This window comes from Rhinatrema bivittatum, chromosome 3 (genome assembly GCF_901001135.1).
Source record: "Rhinatrema bivittatum chromosome 3, aRhiBiv1.1, whole genome shotgun sequence".
In the NCBI taxonomy this organism is placed as follows: Eukaryota; Metazoa; Chordata; class Amphibia; order Gymnophiona; family Rhinatrematidae; genus Rhinatrema; species Rhinatrema bivittatum.
Window position 1 is genome coordinate 359,729,831 of NC_042617.1, and position 19,025 is coordinate 359,748,855.

General features: G+C 43.0%; 1 protein-coding gene across 2 annotated transcripts in view; it reads left to right on the forward strand.

Annotated features, from left to right (window-relative positions):
• The window catches only part of RNGTT (RNA guanylyltransferase and 5'-phosphatase), a 1,209,919-nt gene that overhangs the window by 897,540 nt on the left and 293,354 nt on the right, over positions 1-19,025 (forward strand). For both annotated transcript variants that reach the window (XM_029595427.1, XM_029595426.1), the window contains one exon: positions 1,823-1,923. In XM_029595427.1, the coding sequence (XP_029451287.1) occupies positions 1,823-1,923 (101 nt within the window). The remainder of the gene's footprint in view (positions 1-1,822; positions 1,924-19,025) is intronic.

Below are 19,025 nucleotides of genomic sequence, written 5' to 3' on the forward strand. Positions count from 1 at the left end.
TGGATAGGTGAGTAGGAAATCAGATATTCTGCAGGTGGGGACCACTTGTGGTAGATCTCTTTGCGTTTTATCTGAATAGATCCCAAACTTCTACTTCAGAAGCAGGATTCAAGACAAACTACCTCGTATATCCTATCCCTAGACTGGGAAAAGGGTATTCTATATGCCTATTCTCCAATTTCTCTAGTGGCAAAGCCTTTGCTAAAACTCAGAAGAGACCAGTGTGCCATAATCCTCATAGATCCCTATTTGCCGAGACCAATTTGGTTTCCACTCCTGCAGGATTTGTCCTTCAGTGAAAACAGTTCATTGGGGAATTCCTCAGCTCTCATCACTGAGACCCAGGGAACATTGTGTCATCCAAAGATCAGGTTCCTAGCTCTCTCATTCTGGATGTGGAGGTATAGCATTAAATTTTCTTAACCTTTTTCAGGGTGTGTCTTAAATTCTGGCTTTTAGAAAGGATTCCACAAGGAAATTGTATGGCTTTAAATGGAGGTGGTTTGCCTTTTGGTGTGAGAGAGAGAGGCCTTAAACCCTTTCTCCTGTTCCACAAAAAAACTGCTCGAATATCTTCTACATCTTTCAGTCTGGTCTGAAGACTAACTCCATTAGAATTCACCTCAGTACAGCAGGTGCTTATCACCACTATGTAAAAGATAAACTCATCTCTTTACAGCCTTTAGATGTCAGATTCATGAGTGGCCTGCTTCATTTAAAGCCTCTTATCAAGCCTCCGGCTGTGCCTTGGGACTTCAGCATGGTATTCACTCAGTTAACGAAAGCTCCCTTTAAGCCAATAAACTCCTGTGAGCTGAAGTACCTGACCTGGAAGGTTATATTTTTTTATATTGGTCACTTTGGCACACAAAGTCAATGGGCTCCAGGTCCCAGTGGTTTTTTGCCTTATATTGTTTTCATAATAGGGTAGTTCTGTGCATGCATCCTAATTTCTGCCTAAGATTGTCAGATTTCCACCTTAACTAGTCAATTATTTTTTGAATGTTTTTACCAGGGTCACATGTCCAAAAGATAGACCAGGCCTTGCATAGTTGGAATTGCAAAAGAGAGTAAGCCTTCTATCTGCAGCAGACTGAAGCCCTTAGAAAATCCACCCAGCTTTTCATTTTTTTATCCCAACAATCCAGGAAATTCTCTTTGCTAAGTACAGCCTTTCTAATTGGACTGCAGATTGTATCACTTGTTGCTGACCCACCTGAGATCAGCCTCCATAGAAGATATCTATAAAGATGTGATACAGAGTTCAGTCCACACATTCACTTCTATTAATTTTTTAGACAAATACCCCTGGTTTGGTTAATCTGTCCTAAGGATCTGTTTGACGTTTAGAATCCAACTTCATCTCCCCCCCATAGGACCCATTATTTCTTTGTTTTCAGGCTGCCTTCAGAAAAAAAAGAGAAAGAAAGTGGCAAAAATGGCTTTGACCAACAAAAATAGTTTTCTCTTTGGTACTATTTTTGCTGGTTGTACGTTCCCCTTTTTCATTGCACTAGGAATTCTCCAGCTGTGATGTTCTCCCAGGAAGGCAGGCTGTAATGCCTCCTAGAACCTGCTCGCCTCACCTTGGAGCTGGTGTCTAATATGTTGACTATATTAAGAACTAAGGGTGCCTCTGCGTGATGCCTGTGACTCAGAACAGCATTCTGATGCTCAGAGCAAGGCAAAAATCTTCTACAAGCCATGACATTTAACTTTACTGATCCAGCTCCATTGAGTGGTGTCACCCAGCTGACTTTGGAGACCACTTATTACAGGTAAGCAACTTTCACTTTATTCAAATTCTCTCTTTCTGTTTCAGAAATACAGGCCAGGTCGATGTGATGATATTCTGAAATGGAAGCCTCCCAATCTGAACTCTGTGGATTTTCGTCTAAAAATAGCAAAAGTCGGTGGAGAAGGGTATGTGATATTTTCCCAGTAATTAAACCTTGTTTTCTCCATGAGCTTTATCTTTATATGTAGTTATTTCATGTTTTAGGAAACAGAGTGCTTAGTTGTGTCATGTATATATTACATTTCCTTAAGGATTTTGCAATACAAGACAGAACGCGTCCTCGTTAATTAGTCTTTTCGCATGTAATAAGTCCTAACAGCAGACAATGATCAAAAATGAGGTTTTTTTTTAATAAAGTTAACCCCCTCTGAATTTTCTTATCTCTAAGATGATTTTCCCTTTCATATATTTCCTAGCAAACATAATTGTTTGACTACTGTTTATGTGTACGTAACTTGATCATCTAGTTTGGGGTGACAAAATATCATCTTAACTGAAAAGACATCTGAAAGAATTATGAGCTATAGATTTAGCCAGTCTTATAACTGAATTTCCAAACCTCACTGTTACAAAAAATGCTAGGTTAAATTCAGCAATATCCATTTCATACCTGAAATGTACATCTTTGTAAAGTGTGTGACATTAAACATGCTATAAAAATATTCTTCATTGAGTGAAAACTCATCATGCAGATTCACTGTGGTAATATAGCTGTGGAATAGCCCTCACTTTTGAAAACTACTACATTTAAAAAATGTGGGTGTGATTTTTATTGCATACATTTTGAATGTGGCTTTCAGGCAAATGGGGCCAGTTTCACATTTTATGTACATGAGAAGCTGCATATTGCAACTAATTTGTTCATATTAATTTGTACATTTAAAACATGGTATTTGTTCTTAAGAAATACATTTCTGAACAAATATTCATTAATTACCATCCAGTTTTGTATGGCAAAATCGTTTAAGAATGGTATTCTGTACCATCTATCAGGTGTGTACATAGGGTATGACTTGCATTAAGTAGACGTTATCTTCTTTTCCAAATACTTTTTCTTATCAAACTGTCCCATCCAACACAGGGGCATTTTCCTACAATGTTAAGCACAATGAATGAAATCCAAAAAATGTTTTGCATGCCCACTAGGCCAGGGGTGACCATCCTCCAGTCTTCAAGAGCCATAAACAGGCCTGGGTTTTCAGGATATCCACAATGAATATGAATGAGATAGATCCCTTAAGGCAGGGTGGGCAATTCCGGTCCTCGAGGGCTGCAAACCAGTCGGGTTTTCAGGATATCCTTAATGAATATGCACGAGAGAGACCTGCATACACACTGCCTCAGTTGTATGCAAATCTATTTCATGCATATTCATTAGGGGTATCCTGAAAACCCGACTGGTTTGCAGCCCTCGAGGACCGGACTTGCTCACCCCTGCCTTAAGGGTTGGCAAGGGCCATGGCACAGAGTGACTGGTTTTTTTTTTTGGAGGGATGGGGAGGAGGGGTGTCTAGTGTTGTACCTAAGACTTGAGCAACTGTTTTTTCCTGGCAAAACAGCAGTGATGATCCGAAATATGGGGTGGAGCTTGAGACCAACAACAGTGCTACAGTGTCTCCAGCTTTGTGCTTATCAAAAAGATATTACAGCAAAGATTTAAAAAAGCCTATCAGATCACGTGCCAGCAACTCCATATCGAACAGCAGTATGCCTCAAGTCGAAAGCAAATCCTTACCAGGTGTGCATATGCTGAACTGATGACATATAAATTATGAAATGTGCAAGCAATAGCTCAGTCAAAAGCGTAAATAGTAAATAAAATCACCTTAATGGAAGAGCTGCAGGAAACTGCAGGATGATGTCAAGGCTGTATGATCCATGCAAAGAGACTGGAAGGCATGGTGTATATAAGTCCTGAGGTATGGTAACTCAGCTGCAATGTGCCTGTATTGCTTTACCTAAGGAAGTGTGAAATGGCCAGGCTAAATTATGTAATTTCACAAGACTAGATCTGCCAAGATGAATTTTTTTATTTTATTTATATAGCAGTGAGTCTAGTTATTTTGCAGTCAGAAATATAATTACTGTTATAGAGTGTGAGGTTGCAAGAGCCATGGGATCTGCAGGAAGATCTTTGGAGTGTGTGGTGGAAAACCAGAGAAATGGTAACAAGTCCCCCATATTAACAGTGGATGCATGCTAACCATACCTGAATTCCTGATGGAATGAGGAGATTAATCCCATAATAGGACTGCTATTGTGCAGGCTTTGATATCTCTGCATGCATACCAGGGGTTTACTGTGCTTTTGGGAGAGAGAGAGAAACAAAAGATTTTATAAAACCAGATGTGGAGTAAAGGAGTAGCATAGTGGTTAGAGCAGCAGGCTACAACCCAGGGTTCAAATTCCGCTGTTACTCCTTGTGACCTTGGGCAAGTCACTTTACCCTCCATTACATCAGGTACAAAATTAGATTGTAAGCCCTATGGGGATAGGGAAATACCTATAGTACCTGAATGTAATCTGCTTTGATGTACGCTTTGAAATTCTGAAGGGCAGAATATAAAAATCTAAAAAAAAATTAAAAAAAATCTAAATGTTCCTCAGCCAAGAACTCTGATGGCAATTAGATAAAGTATTGGCTGTGGTGGCATTAACCACCTAAAGCAAGAGAGTTTCTTCCAAACTGCCAGGTGGGGAAGGGTCCTCAATTGTGCATCTCTAAGGAATTGTCCCGGAGAATATGCAACATCCATAACAATGGGGGGAGAATTAGCCATCAATAAAATTACTTGACCAGCAAGATGTAGAATGTGCATTTTGACAGCACACCTCATGGTTGCAGGTGACAACTTGAGCCTAATAACCTACCCAAGCAAGGAACCTAGCATCAACTGCATACCTCATACTATATTACCCTCACACCAGAGGTTCACCATGTTTTGCGAGGAAGATGAAGATTTCATAGTCCAGTGTAGAGAGCAGATGGTGCAGCCTGGCTTGTGCTCAGCAGCAATCAGACTTCAGCCAAAAAGACAAATGAATCAGTGAAAACCTGGGGCGGCTAGCCTCCGATATTAAACATGACTGTGGTTTGAAGATAAATTGACCGAGTTGAGTTGACCACAGAGTAAGATAAATTGGGCCTTGCATATGGGCACATTTTTTAATGCATTTTTGTAAAGGGTTGAATAAGAATGACTGCCGTATGCAAGCATTGAGGAATGCTGGCACAGAATACTCGTGCGTGTGTGTACCTGACCCGTACACTTGCCTATCTCCAGGTGAAGGAATTTGACTGGCAAGGGAGTTTAGAGTTGACATCAGCGTGGTGAAGGCCTATATTGGATCATCTTCATTTTTCCCATACTTCCTGACTTTATTAGCGATTAGCCCAGCATCCGATGACCTATCTCCTGAAAACACAAGGAAGAACACTATATAGATCCAGAAACATATGACAGAGACAAGCCCTCCAAATCAATCAAATGCACACATGGACCAATCAGTATGGACAGCAGAAAAAAAGGTAAACCAAGCAAGTCCATATAACCCAAAAGAGAGTAATCTATAGTTAGCCACAGTCAAGGCCAATATAGAATGGCGTGGCCGAAGGATGGACTGCACACTGATGGAGATCGCAAAGGAGCCCTATAGCAAGATGTACCACCTCCTGGTACAATAACTCTGAATGATCTAATGAATTTACTAACGGGGCATACGTGGTGACAGTGAATGAAATATGACCAGCAGAAAACTTCTTGGGCTGTACCTGGTGAGGGGAATTCTAGGAAAACCACTATATAGCATGGAGGGTGTGCTTCTGGGATACCAAGCAAATGGCCAAATATACCTGGGATCCTATTCCTTGGGAGGAGCAAGGTGAACACCAGAGTAGGTGCTTTGATAAGATGCAATTACCTCTGAAAGCCCAGTAGCCAGTGATACCTGATACTGGTGCCAAACATGGGTCCAAGTGAAACTATGCCACTGGAAAGAGACAAGGCATTTAACAGAATTGTCCTGTATTAGAAGCAATTGATCATTAGTTCGGACAGTAAGTTGTGGAAGATAAAGAAATCCACATATGTAGGCAATGCATTTCTGAGCAAAGGAAAAAGAAAAAAGCTTAGATGTTCTGCCCCCAATTACGTTTATGGCTGTCACAGAATACTTATGTAGACATGTTATATGTATCCTGCTCTGAGGGAAGCATGCCTACAACCACTCAAAATGTTAGCATAAAGATGCTTACCAGCAGTAAATGACACTTAAACCAGGGCTGCAGATAGTTAAACTATAATATCATTTACACTAAAAGGATAGCATGTGCTAGAAAGATAATAGCTGATGTGTTATACATAACTAATTACCTTATGAACTGGTTTTCAAGATTCAGGGAGAAATTACTATGCGTCGCATTTATAATGGTATTTGAAGAGACTGTGAGAAAAATGCAGTTAGGACAGCAACTGCTTTGCTTGCAAACAGAACATTGCTTTACAATTAAAACTGTCCAAATCTTGAACTGCGAAGATCAAGGAACCAAGACAGTGGAAAATACCTGCACAGGGGAGAAAGGACCAAAACGTCAATGACCATGGGATCCAGCAGGAAGACAAGTGCCAAAGTACCACTGAATTGCAAATTATTAATAACCTTTCCATATCATGGGGTCTCTTAGCTTAAGTCTGAATACAGCCACACAGAAAAATAATTTGAGCATTGTCCCCAGAAGAACAATCCTGTGTCTCACTCTGACCCCTTGTGAATGACCTGTGCCAGTGCGCCATAAGATACACGTTCCCCAGAAATCTTCCTCAGTCATGTGCCCAGGCATTATAGTGTAATATTCTTGACTATAATGGTGCTATGTTCTGCCACAATGTTAGACCTCTCAACAATGACTGACAACTACTCAGAAACATGGCCATGAGAAAATTGGCTGCCAACCCGGTCCAATTGAGCACTCCATTTGGCCACTACAAGGCTGCCAGCCAGATATGCATATGCACACCAGTCGTCTATATAAGAAAGCTCAGCCATCTGAAACAATGCTTTCAAGAACCATCTTATCGACAGAATTGACCATCTTGGGCAGGGCTCAAACCTGGATCTGCATGAGGGAAAAGGCCAGTAACCAAGGTGATGTAGATGGCAGTGAACCTCATGCTCACTCTGGTCAATGTCAGGAGGCCTCTGCACTCACGGAGCCCCTCAGCAATTGATGCCTCCTTGTGCAACCAAGACCAGCTATGAGGCAAGGCCCAAAGAATCTCTGGGATGGAGGAGGAAAATGGCTGACCGTTGGAATCCAGGAAAAGCTGCAACAGTCAGTCTTCCCTCTCTCTCTCTTTTTTTTACTCTTTATTTTTTATTATTTTCATATAATTGTAATAATCAATCTTTCATTTCAAATTGCAACATTTGAAATACAAAAAATATTTCACTCCTTTACAATTCAATAAATTTAAATTAAACTATATAACAAATAAACTTTGTCAGAAACTATTCTTATGTTGAATTGTAACATTATATATAAATTTTTCATCAGGAGTATTAAATACTACATCTGAGAATCTTTATAAAGAAACATAAAAGGAGAATTTTAACCAGAAAAAATAAAACAGAATAGGTACTTCTACAGTTTATATTTAATTACCTGTCTCCTAGGTTACCACTGGGGAGGAGGTGATTGGTTCTCTAGCCGCAATGAATTGGGTTAGTTGTTCCACGAAATTAAAACTAAAGGATTCATTCCCTCTTTTTATCAAACATCTACATGGATATTTCAAAAGAAACGAAAAGCCCAGAGCTAAAACTCTGGGCTTTACTAATAGGAATTCTCTACGTTTGCTACGAGTTGCTGGTGCCAAATCAGGAAAAATTTTTACTTCCTGTCCCATAAAAGAGACTGGAAATTTTTGAAAATAATATCTCATTAATTTTGAAATATCCCCAGTGGTAATAAATGATACAATTAGAGTATTTCTGTCGAGAACTTGTAATGTTGAGTCCTCCAGAAAGCCAGTTAGGTTTTCTGGAATGGTTACTACTGGATCCATGGACCTTTTTTTTACAAAGAAACAAGTATTAATTGAGGGAATTTCATTTTCTGTAAATCCAAGTGTCTCTGACAAAAATCTCTTTAAGGAAATAAAAGCTATTTCACCTACAATTTTAGGAAAATTTATAATCCTGACATTTAGATGTCTTACATTATTTTCCAAATATTCTAAACGTTTAGTACATATAAGGTAATCACTAACTAGCTTATTGTTCACAGATTGTACCATTTCAACATTTTTCTCTGTTACATCAACCTTAGTAGCCAATCCAGCAACTTGAGTTTGCACAGTGGATACTTGTTGTTGCAAATTAGAAGCAACATTATCAAGTTTCCCTTCCAACCTATTTACTGCGGTATTTAAACTGCTCACCAAGTCCCAAATGGCTCCTAGTGTAATTGTCTCTGGCCTCGTTGTTATTTGGCTAGTTTCAACAGGGATATCAATTGGAGGAGGTCTTTGTTGTGGGCCTACTGCGGATATTGAGGATTCCCCTATCTCTGGAGGAACTTCCTCATTTCCTTTGACTCCCGATATTAAAACAGAGGTAACTCCCTCAGACAAACTCTTTGACTCCACAACATCTGTGGGCAAAGGTTCAGTTCCTTCGTTTATGCCCCGTTGAGAGGGAGACGGACGATAGACAGGACTAAGAGATGCTTCTTCCTGGGAGGCTGCTTGCTCTCCTACCAAACAGCCTCCAAAGGAGTCCTCAGCATTTTCTTTTTTAAACTGAGTCATATAGCGGTCTATCTCCAATTGCAATAGGGGAGGTAGGGGTTCTGAGGGAAACACCCTCACCTTCCCTTTTCTCTTAGCAGGCATTATACAAACCAAAAATGGAGAAATAGAGATAAACGCTTATTTAGTACCTTTTTTTCCTTGATTCTCAGTTAGAGTCCCGAGCTTGTAGGTTTCCACTCAATCCGTCGTAATCCGGACGAAGCCGGACAAAGCCGTGCGCACCCCTTAGGTGCGCACGGCTTTGGTGACGCGCCGGCGGCGGTAAAGCGCCGCTGTCGCTGCGTTTTTGTGGCTCACGGCTCCCGGCTCCTCCCACTGGCAGCGGCAAGGGCGGTAGTTGGTCCGGTCCCGGAAGGGGACCTAGCAGCTGGTCTCCGGCTCCTCCTGAACGCCGCCGCGGCGTTTTTGTGGCTCACGGCTCCCGGCTCCTCCCACTGGCAGCGGCAAGGGCGGTAGTTGGTCCGGTCCCGGAAGGGGACCTAGCAGCTGGTCTCCGGCTCCTCCTGAACGCCGCCGCGGCGTTTTTGTGGCTCACGGCTCCCGGCTCCTCCCACTGGCAGCGGCAAGGGCGGTAGTTGGTCCGGTCCCGGAAGGGGACCTAGCAGCTGGTCTCCGGCTCCTCCTGAACGCCGCCGCGGCGTTTTTGTGGCTCACGGCTCCCGGCTCCTCCCACTGGCAGCGGCAAGGGCGGTAGTTGGTCCGGTCCCGGAAGGGGACCTAGCAGCTGGTCTCCGGCTCCTCCTGAACGCCGCCGCGGCGTTTTTGTGGCTCACGGCTCCCGGCTCCTCCCACTGGCAGCGGCAAGGGCGGTAGTTGGTCCGGTCCCGGAAGGGGACCTAGCAGCTGGTCTCCGGCTCCTCCTGAACGCCGCCGCGGCGTTTTTGTGGCTCACGGCTCCCGGCTCCTCCCACTGGCAGCGGCAAGGGCGGTAGTTGGTCCGGTCCCGGAAGGGGACCTAGCAGCTGGTCTCCGGCTCCTCCTGAACGCCGCCGCGGCGTTTTTGTGGCTCACGGCTCCCGGCTCCTCCCACTGGCAGCGGCAAGGGCGGTAGTTGGTCCGGTCCCGGAAGGGGACCTAGCAGCTGGTCTCCGGCCCCCTCTCTCTCTCTTAAGTTTTTTTGAATGCACAGGATTGGCCCCATTCAAAGTCAGCTGCAAGGCAACAAGGCCACCTCCCCTTGCTACGCATCAACCGCTTCAAAGTGCTGGAAGGGCATCCCACAGCCAGGCCACCAAAAGAAGGAAAGTGGCACCAATTTGGACACCCCTTAGCGCATTGTCTTCCTAAAGAAGGAGCAAACAACAAAACGCTGGCTCATTTGCCTGCAACAACCCCACATGAAATATTCTTTAGAAGGCCATTTCCTCTGCCCTGGCATCTTCACCGTTTTCCACCCCATTGGAGTACTTGAAGCAGCAGAAGGGAAAATCCATGAATCCCCAGCTGTGCCTGTGCCCACCAGCCTTGCCAAGATGGAGGAGCCCTTGACATACCAATCCCTGATGCAGGGGAGGAGGCAAGCTTGGCAATGCATACCGGCCACCTCATGGCTCAAAATCAAATCTCCATTCGGCTGCCCCCATAGGGGGACCCCCACCCAGATAGGAAGCCACGAGATAGGACCCATGACTACCAGCTCTGGTCTTGCATTGTGTGAGGCACAACAAAGCTCTATATTGGCCCACAACTACCTCAAGTTGCTATAGAGACCGCGCCTAGGCTGACAGGAGAAGCTCCACTTGCTGCCACCCGAGTAACGCTTTCCCTGCCTCCCAACATGGCTACCTGAATGTAGTCACCTGCACCCAAACACTTATAACAGGGAACCAGGCTCACGCCAGACACCATCAGGAACATAGAAGGGGCCAGCCTGCAGCATAACAGCCCAACAGCATACACCCTAGCCACCTATAGGGCCCTACCGCTAGCCTGATCACCACAGCGATCTGCAGCAAGGCCCACTTCACATCCCGGCTGGCCCTGAGCCCAACAAACTTATCAAACTTACTTATTTATTTTATTTATGCTTTTTATATACCGTTATTCCAGAGGTAGATCACAACAGTGTACATAAATAGCATTGAATTACATTGTAAAACTAAGGTAATAGTAGTTTCTAACAGCATTAGTATAAATGGGTAGGTAATTATAGGAAAAATAGTAATTACATAAACAATGAATTAGAAAATCCAGGAATTGATTCAAATAGGAGTTGTAATTTAGAAAAAAAAAAGAGGAAAAAAGGGTATGATCAGTCTCTTAAATATACAAATTTGAAGATATTTTATCAAAGATTAATTTCAAGTTAGTTCATAGGCTTCTTTGAAGAGCCAGGTTTTAAGATATTGTCTGAATTTCTTTTTTTCGGTTGAAAGTCTTAGTGGACTAGGTAAAGAGTTCCAAAGTTTAGGGCCAGCAATAGTAAACATACGATCTCTAATTTGGGTTAGGTGTGTGATATTATTGGGAGGAATTGAGAGCATGCCTTTGTTTTGAGATCTTAGTTCTCTTAGTGGATTGTAGAGTGGAATTGAAATTCCAGGAGGAGAACTTTTTTTATTTTTTTGCAACCATAGCAGGCTGGGAGCTGTGCAAGCTGCCGGCCTTTGTGCAGAGAAGGGGGGAGGTTGCGTGCAGTACCGTGGGAGATGGCCAGCACCAAGGATCCACTCCCCGAGCAAAAACAAAAATCGCAGACCACTAGCATTGGTATACTCCAACACAACTGGATCAACAACCTCTTTTAAGAAAAGGTGCCATCAGCCTTTAGTATACAATGTTCCTGGATGGTCCGGGGCAGGACCGTGAGACTGGTACCCAGCTGCAAGGGGAAAATGACCACCAGCCTGGGACAGAGTCCACCTGGTCACCACCCACACCACTGACGCATGCTGCCAGCCATGCGACCACCTCAGCACTCACTCCCCTCACGTGCCAGACTGTATATCCTCTTCCCACCAGAGCACCCCACCTGCTGAAGAACCGCCGGCCTCGTGAAGTCAACCACCGCATTTCTTTTTTTTCAAGACTCACCCATGACAACTGGGGAACTATAACAGAAGGGCAAACGGAAATAAGCCTCGGCCTCCAACAAGGAATGAGACAGGAAAATAAAGGTACGCTCTTACCCTGACAAAGCTATCAAAATAAAGAGGCTGGTGGGCGGGTCAGCCCACCTTTAAATTGTGCTCACAGGCCCCCCCCCCCCCCCCCCCAGCCTCTGCCCCCTTCCATGCTCCATAGGTGGAGCACCTCCCCAGTTGGGGCTCCCCCACTTAGCCAGGGAGGGTTCAGCTCCTTTTCCTGAAAAGGAGCTGTTCTGCCCTATCAGATGTAGTAAGGCAAAGCAGACCCTACAGATCCCATGCATATGCTGAATCATAGTTTATTATCCAGCTTAATCTGAAGGTTCACAGCATGCGTCAGTGGGGTGGGTGGTGACCGGGTGGACTCTGTCCCAGGCTGGTGGTCATTTTCTCCTTGCAGCTGGGTGCCAGTCTCACGGTCCTGCCCTGGACCATCCAAGAACATTGTATGCTAAGGCTGATGGCACCTTTTCTTAAAAGAGGTTGTTGATCCAGTTGTGTTCCATCATTACCTGGCCATAACATTTTTGTTTTACTCAGATTGAGCTTTAGTGAATTCACACCCAACCAAGTCTTACCTAACCAGACATACAACTTCTCTAAAGCAAATTCTAGGTCATAGTCCAGGGGAAGATCTAACTGAAAATTATCTGCATATAAGAAATATCTAGTGTTAAATCCTGTAATCAGGTGATCTAGCAGCAGTAACATAGTAGCATAGTAATGATGGCAGATAAAGACCAAAGGGTCCATCCAGTCTGCCCAGCAAGCTGCTTATGGATGTCCATTCAGGTTACCCCCAAGCCTTCTGTTAAGGCTAGAGGAGTAACCTGTTAACCTGCACAGAATGGTTAAAAAAAAAAAAAAAGAGAAATAAATAGAGGTTTGGCTAATTCTGCAAACAAGTAGGAAATAACTGAGATTGATACCAGTTGAGTTCTACTGGACAAGAATATTGTAAATCACTCAAGCACTAATTCTTCACGTAGGATACATTTTGGATAAAAAGATCTTCTAAGTCTATGCCACTGACCATGATCCCAAATGACCTGGTTTGAATTTTGTGCAAAACTTTTATGAGCTTAAACTTTTCATTGGACAAGTTTAACCGTGAGACTGGAGAACCCAGCTGCAAGGGGAAAATGACCACTATCCCAGGACAACATCCGTTACCTCCACACCAATGGCACATGCCACCAGTCATGTGTCCACCCCAGCACTCACTCCCTTCACGTGCTAGACTGTACATCCTCTTCCCATCCTGACTCTGAGTGATGATACTGCTGACCTAAATCTGGCCAGCTAGATTTAGGGTAATTATCAGGCAACTAGGTTATGACTGAAAATTAGCTTAATTTAGGTTAAGCATAGGCAATAAACCCTTATTGTTCATGCTGTAATGTCCTCCCAGCATCTAAACAACTGCACTTAAAATTAACGCTTACCTGCATGTAAACTAGGGAGTGTATTTAAAGTGGGGATGATAAACCAAAAGATTAACACTTGCCAAATGTTAACGTTTTAGTGGGCCTGGTGCCTCAGAATTCCCCTGTGCTAACTAACCTGAATTGAAAGTGCTGATTAGCAAAAGCAATTTCTTTCCCCTTTACCTCCGCAATGCCCCATTAAACATGTGCCGAAATACTCCCTCTCCTACCCAGTGTTACATAGCCCCCTCTCCCAATTCCAGCCACCTCTTTATAATGGGCATTTACATTCCTTCACCAACAGGAGAGATGATAAAGCCCTTCTGCTGGCACAACCTGCAGAAGAGGCTGCCTAGTGTTGCTTCACTATATATCCAGCATAGCATGACTTGATATATAGCGAAAAGCCTTTAGACAACATCATTTGGAGTTTGGCTGTCATGTAGAAAGGGGCATGACTGGCATTCTAAGTGCCCATTCCAGAGGGATAGAGTTCTACATCTTTGCTGCTGGAGGGCAGATAGTACCCCAGAGGGACAGTACGATTCGGGTCATCATATTCTTGGGGCTTGACGGAATGGAAATTGGGTTGTTCCCTTACGGTTTGGGCTGGCCAACTTGGGAGATTTTGTAATAGCATAAATGTTACATTTTTTCTGGGTTAATACCTTTTAGTACCAAGGTCATGCTATTGAGGGAATGTTTTAGCATGCAACACAATAAGATATATTACATAGAATGCTACATCTCATTTTAAAACGCATGTACAAATTTTCCAGAGTTGCATGCTAAAACGTTTTTAGTTTCAGTTTTATTCCATAGACCCCTTACCGGGATTTTCAAAAGGCTCAGTGGCCTTTTGAAAATTCACCCCTTCAGAACTTTAGTTTACAGCTGTTTACTCTTTGAATCCCTGTAGTCTTCATGTTCTCTCTTTGTTCTACTTCTTTCAAGTGTCTTTTCTTGTTTTCATTTTTTGACCATAATGTTCTGTCATTCTGTTCTTTTTTTTCATGGTTTTTTTTCAATTTTAAAATGCTTATATTCCACATATAGTGAAAATTTCATGCTAGGCGGATTACATCTTCTGGCTAACAAAGCAATAGGAACCAACAGCCAGAGTAGATCTTATGCTGTAATAAGTACTCTATAGAAACATGGTCCTCAAAAAAGAGAATTATCTGCAACTTGTTTATTCAGTATTCTTTTGTAACTTTTTTTTCTTTTTTAGTTGTTATAATACTTTGTATTTTTGTGTCAAATTCTTTCACTAGTTATGCTGTCTCACCATTTCTATGTTTTCATCTTCAGTCTTTCCATTCCTTGCTTTTTTCTCTCTCCTTCCTTTCATCCTCATTTCTCACCTTTCTTCCTTTTCCTCTCCTGCTTTTTATGTCTGTTTTAACTCTTTCTTTCTTCTAAGTTGAAGCTTACACATGCAAAAGTTTTTGGTGAATGCTGTATTCAGGTATTGCTATAGTTGACAAGGCTACATTTTCTCTGATACAGATGATTATTTTGTAGTGTTTCGCCAATCACAGGGGTGTTCCGCTACTGGCTGCACTCACCCCAGGACACCGCTAGCCCATCTCGATGCCATGCTTCCTCCAGTGCGGCAAGAACACTGCCAGTCGCTGCCTTCCTCCACCCACCAGTGCTGTCACTACGCACATGTGCGGGCCGGCCTAAGAAGGCCCCGTGGCAGCAAAGCCCTGCTGCAGTGGCACCTGATGACATCATGCAACTGAATATTTAAATCCCAGCCATGTTTCCTTCTGTGCCTCAGCAACAGGTCTTCCTGCAGCCATGCAGTGCATGTTGCTTTCCAAATGCTTTGTCTCCTTGTTTCTGTGCCTGCCTTGCTCCTTGTCTCCTTGCCCTACCTGTTATCCTTTTTGCCTTGACTGCGGTTCCTTGTCTTGCCTTCCCGTGCTTTGCCCTGCTGGTTCCCGCCTTGCCTTTTTCCCCTGTGTCTTGCCTTGTCTTGTCTGCCTGACTCCTGGTTCTGACCCCTACTATGGATACCAACTTCTCCTTTGGACTTGTGCCTGCCCCGACCTTGGCTTGGACCTGGATACCGTTGCTCGCTGCTAGACCTGACCTCTACTTGTGTCTCAACTTCATCTGACAACTTCTTGCAGAACTCTCGCCTAAGCTCTGCTGGCCCCTGGAACCCAAAGATTCAACCTTCGGGGAATGGGGCTGGTATACGTGAAGCTCCAGTCCTAGCAAGAGTGAGCCACCAGCTGTCGTCATGGGCCTAGTAGGAACACCTGCTAGGCTGCATCAACCATGCCACAGTCCAAGAGTTCACAACTGTGACACTTTTTCTTAAAAAGCTGATTTTCTGATAGCAGTTCCACTGTCGTGGGATCATCTGACATGGTCCCTTCAAGGTTTCTCTCCTGATCAGTTGACAGTTTCTTCCCTTTCCTCCTCTAACTCCCCCCCCCCCCCCCCATTGTGTACAGTTCTCCTAGATTTCTGCCCTTCACACTTTTTTTTTTCATTGAATGTTAACTGCCAAGTGTTCAAACATTCCTTGAGCTGTCTTAGATTACTACTCATTCTGTTTATGCCCTCAGGGGTATTCATTCTATTGCAGATCTTAACGTTATCCACAGAAGGCAAATCTTTCCTTCTAACAGGAGGTTCACAGATCTAGGCCCCAGAACAGATCCCTGAGGCACTCCATTAATCACCTTTCTTTCCCTCTGTTGTCTATCCCTCAATCAATTTCTAATCCATCCCACCACCATAGGCTCCATCTCCAGGATGCTCAGTTTGTGGGTCTACTATGCTGGCGATATCAGAAGCTTTAATGAAATTCAAGTAAACCATATTCAGTGTGCTTCCTTTGTTTTTCATGTGAAAGATATGATCTTATGTTAAAGGGTTGCAAAGATACATTGTAACATAGAAAAACTCGGCAGTTATTTAGGGTAATTGTTGCTCTGTACAGGTTACCCCAGTCAACAAAGTTACCCCTTTCTTCTCCATAATTTAACCACTAAGAATCTTCTGTGTTTATCCCATGCCTGTTTGAATTCCATTACCATCTTTTGTCTTCTGGGAGGGAATTCCATACATCTATCACCTTGTCCATGAAAAATATTTCCTGTTGTTGGTGCTGACTCGACCCCCTTGGAGCTTCATATTATGACCCCCCTTGTTCTACAGTTTTCTTTCCATTGAAAAAGGTTTGATTCTTGTGATTCCTTTCAGGTATGTAAAAATCTGTATCATATCACCCCGTCCTTCCTCTCCTTCAGTGTATCTCAATCTCAATCTCAAATCTTTTGGTGCAGACCTCGCACCATTTTGATTGCCTTTCTCTGGACCGCTTTCATCCTGTCCTCTATCCCTTTTGAGATATGGTCTCCAGAACTGAGCACAGTATTCCAGATAAGGCCTTACCAATGACCTGTACAGGGGCATTATCACATCCTTTTTCCTGCTGGTTATATCTCTTTACATGTAGCCCAGCATCCCTCTGGCCTTAGCCACCATCTTCTTACATTGCTTTGCTGCCTTCAGATCATCAGACACTGTCACCCTGCAGTCTCTCTCTCTGTCCATTCACATCAAGTATTAACAACCCTCCACCCCATCATGTACAGTTATTTTGGATTTCTGTTCCCCAAATGCATGGCTCTGTGCTTCTTGGCATTGAATCTCAATTGCCAAACATTTGACCACTCCTTTAGTTTGTTTAGATCATTTTTCATTCTCTCTACTCCTTCTGGTATGTTCACCCTGATGCAAATCTTAGTGTCATGCACAAAAGGAGAAACGTTTCCTTTTAACTCTTCTACAATATCACTCATAAAGATATTTAACAGAACTGGTCCCAGAACAGATCTCTAAGACATATTTATTATTCTTTCCTCTTCAAAGTAGGTTCCATTTACAACCACTTGTTGTCTTTTAGTCAATCAATTTCTGATCCATTCCACCACTTTGGGACCCATTCATAGACTTTTCAATTTGTTCATGAGCCTCCTATGTGGAACAGTATCAAAAGCTTTGCTGAAATCCAGATAAATCACATCACATCCTTGGTCCAATTCACTAGTCACCCAATCAAAAAAGTCAACCAGATTTGTCTAACATGATCTTCCTCTAATAAAACCATGTTTTCTGGGATCATTCAACCCACTGGATTGCAGATAGTTTACTGTCCTTTCCTTCAGAAGTGTCTCTATTGATTTTTCTACCACTGAAGTAAAGCTAACCAGCCTACAGTTTCCAGGATTCTCCCTGCTACCATTTTTGTGAAACAGGACCACCATCACCCTTCTCTGGTTTTGCCTCTCCAGTCCCATTTCCAAGGATCTGTTGAACAGATCTTTCAGCAAACTCACTACCACTGCTCTGAGCTCCTTCAGTATCTTGGGATGTATCTCATCTGGCCCCATGGGCTTGTCCATGTCCAGTTTTGCTAGTTCCACCCACTCTGTTCTGTAAACAGAGTGGTATCTATTCCATTCCCATCCATGCTCTTGTCAACCAGCAGCAGTCGTTCCCCAAGTTCTTCTTTAGTGAATATCAAAATGAAATATTTGTTTAATGCTTATGCTTTTTTTTAATATCTTTTGCCACACAATGACCTTTGTCTCCTTTCAGCCTTATAATACTAATTCTCTAGCCTTCCTCCTTTCTCTAATATATATAAAAATATATTTATTTACGGTAATTTCTTACCCGTCAAATTACCAGACATGTTCTAGGTGGTTCACAGTTTAAACATACACAATATAAAAACACAAATACATTAATAACACTTTAAAAAAAATAAAAAAGCACTTGCCCAGTGGCTTTGCAAAACAAGTATGCCTTCATTTGCTTAGGAAAGATCTTATAATCCTATAATTGATGAATTTCCATAGGGAGTCCATTCCACAGAGAAGGGGCAGCCCAGAAAAACGCAGTATTCCAAGCCTTTTGCAAACTAGCTTTGGTACCTCTAAGAACGCAATGAATGAATTGGTGAATACTGTGACACTTGTACAATAATCCTGCCCCTCTCCATGAATTGTGCAATATACCAAAGATAAAATCTTGAATTTAATTCTGACTGACAGCAAGCCAATGCAGGGTCCTCAGCACCGGAGTAATTTGGTCCCTCAAAGGGGTCCCTGTCAGCAAACGAGCAGCTGCATTCAGCATCAATTGCAATGCCCTTAGCTGACTCTTAGGCAAACCAATGTATCAGGCATTGCAATAATCCAAAGTGGAAAAGATAAATGCCTGAATCATCACTCTGAAATCATTTTGTCTAAAATATATTTCAAGTGTCATAACTTACAATCCAGCCCATACAACTGCAAGCAGCTGTTTCCTAAATGAAAAAGCTGAATCCATCACTAACCCAAGATTCCTCTCTGAGGGCAGGATTGGAATCATCATATCATCAATGTATACCTGCCCTGGAACACTCTTTGTAGGACCCCTTGAAATATAAAGAATTTCAATCTTAGTCACAGTCAACAATAAATGGCTTGAGCCCATCCACTCCCTCACTTTTCTTAAAGCATTCTTAACCTTTATCAAAGTAACATCTAACCCCGCTCCCACTGGAAACACAAGTTGGAAATCATCAGCATAGCTCATAAAAAAGACCCCAAGATTCTGAAGCAAGTAACAAAAGGGAAGCATATATAGATTTAAGAGAACTGGTGACAAAGATGACCCTTGCGGGACACCTGTCTTCACTGAAGCCCAAACCGAACTAGAATCACCAATATGCACTTGTTGCCATCGATCTGCTAAAAAAGAGCCGAACCAGTGACAAACTATATCCCTAATCCCAACCTTCTCCAGCCTCTGCAATAAAATCTTATGTGATAGAGAATCAGACGCAGAGGATATGTCTAAAAAACAGATCATAACCTCCCAACTT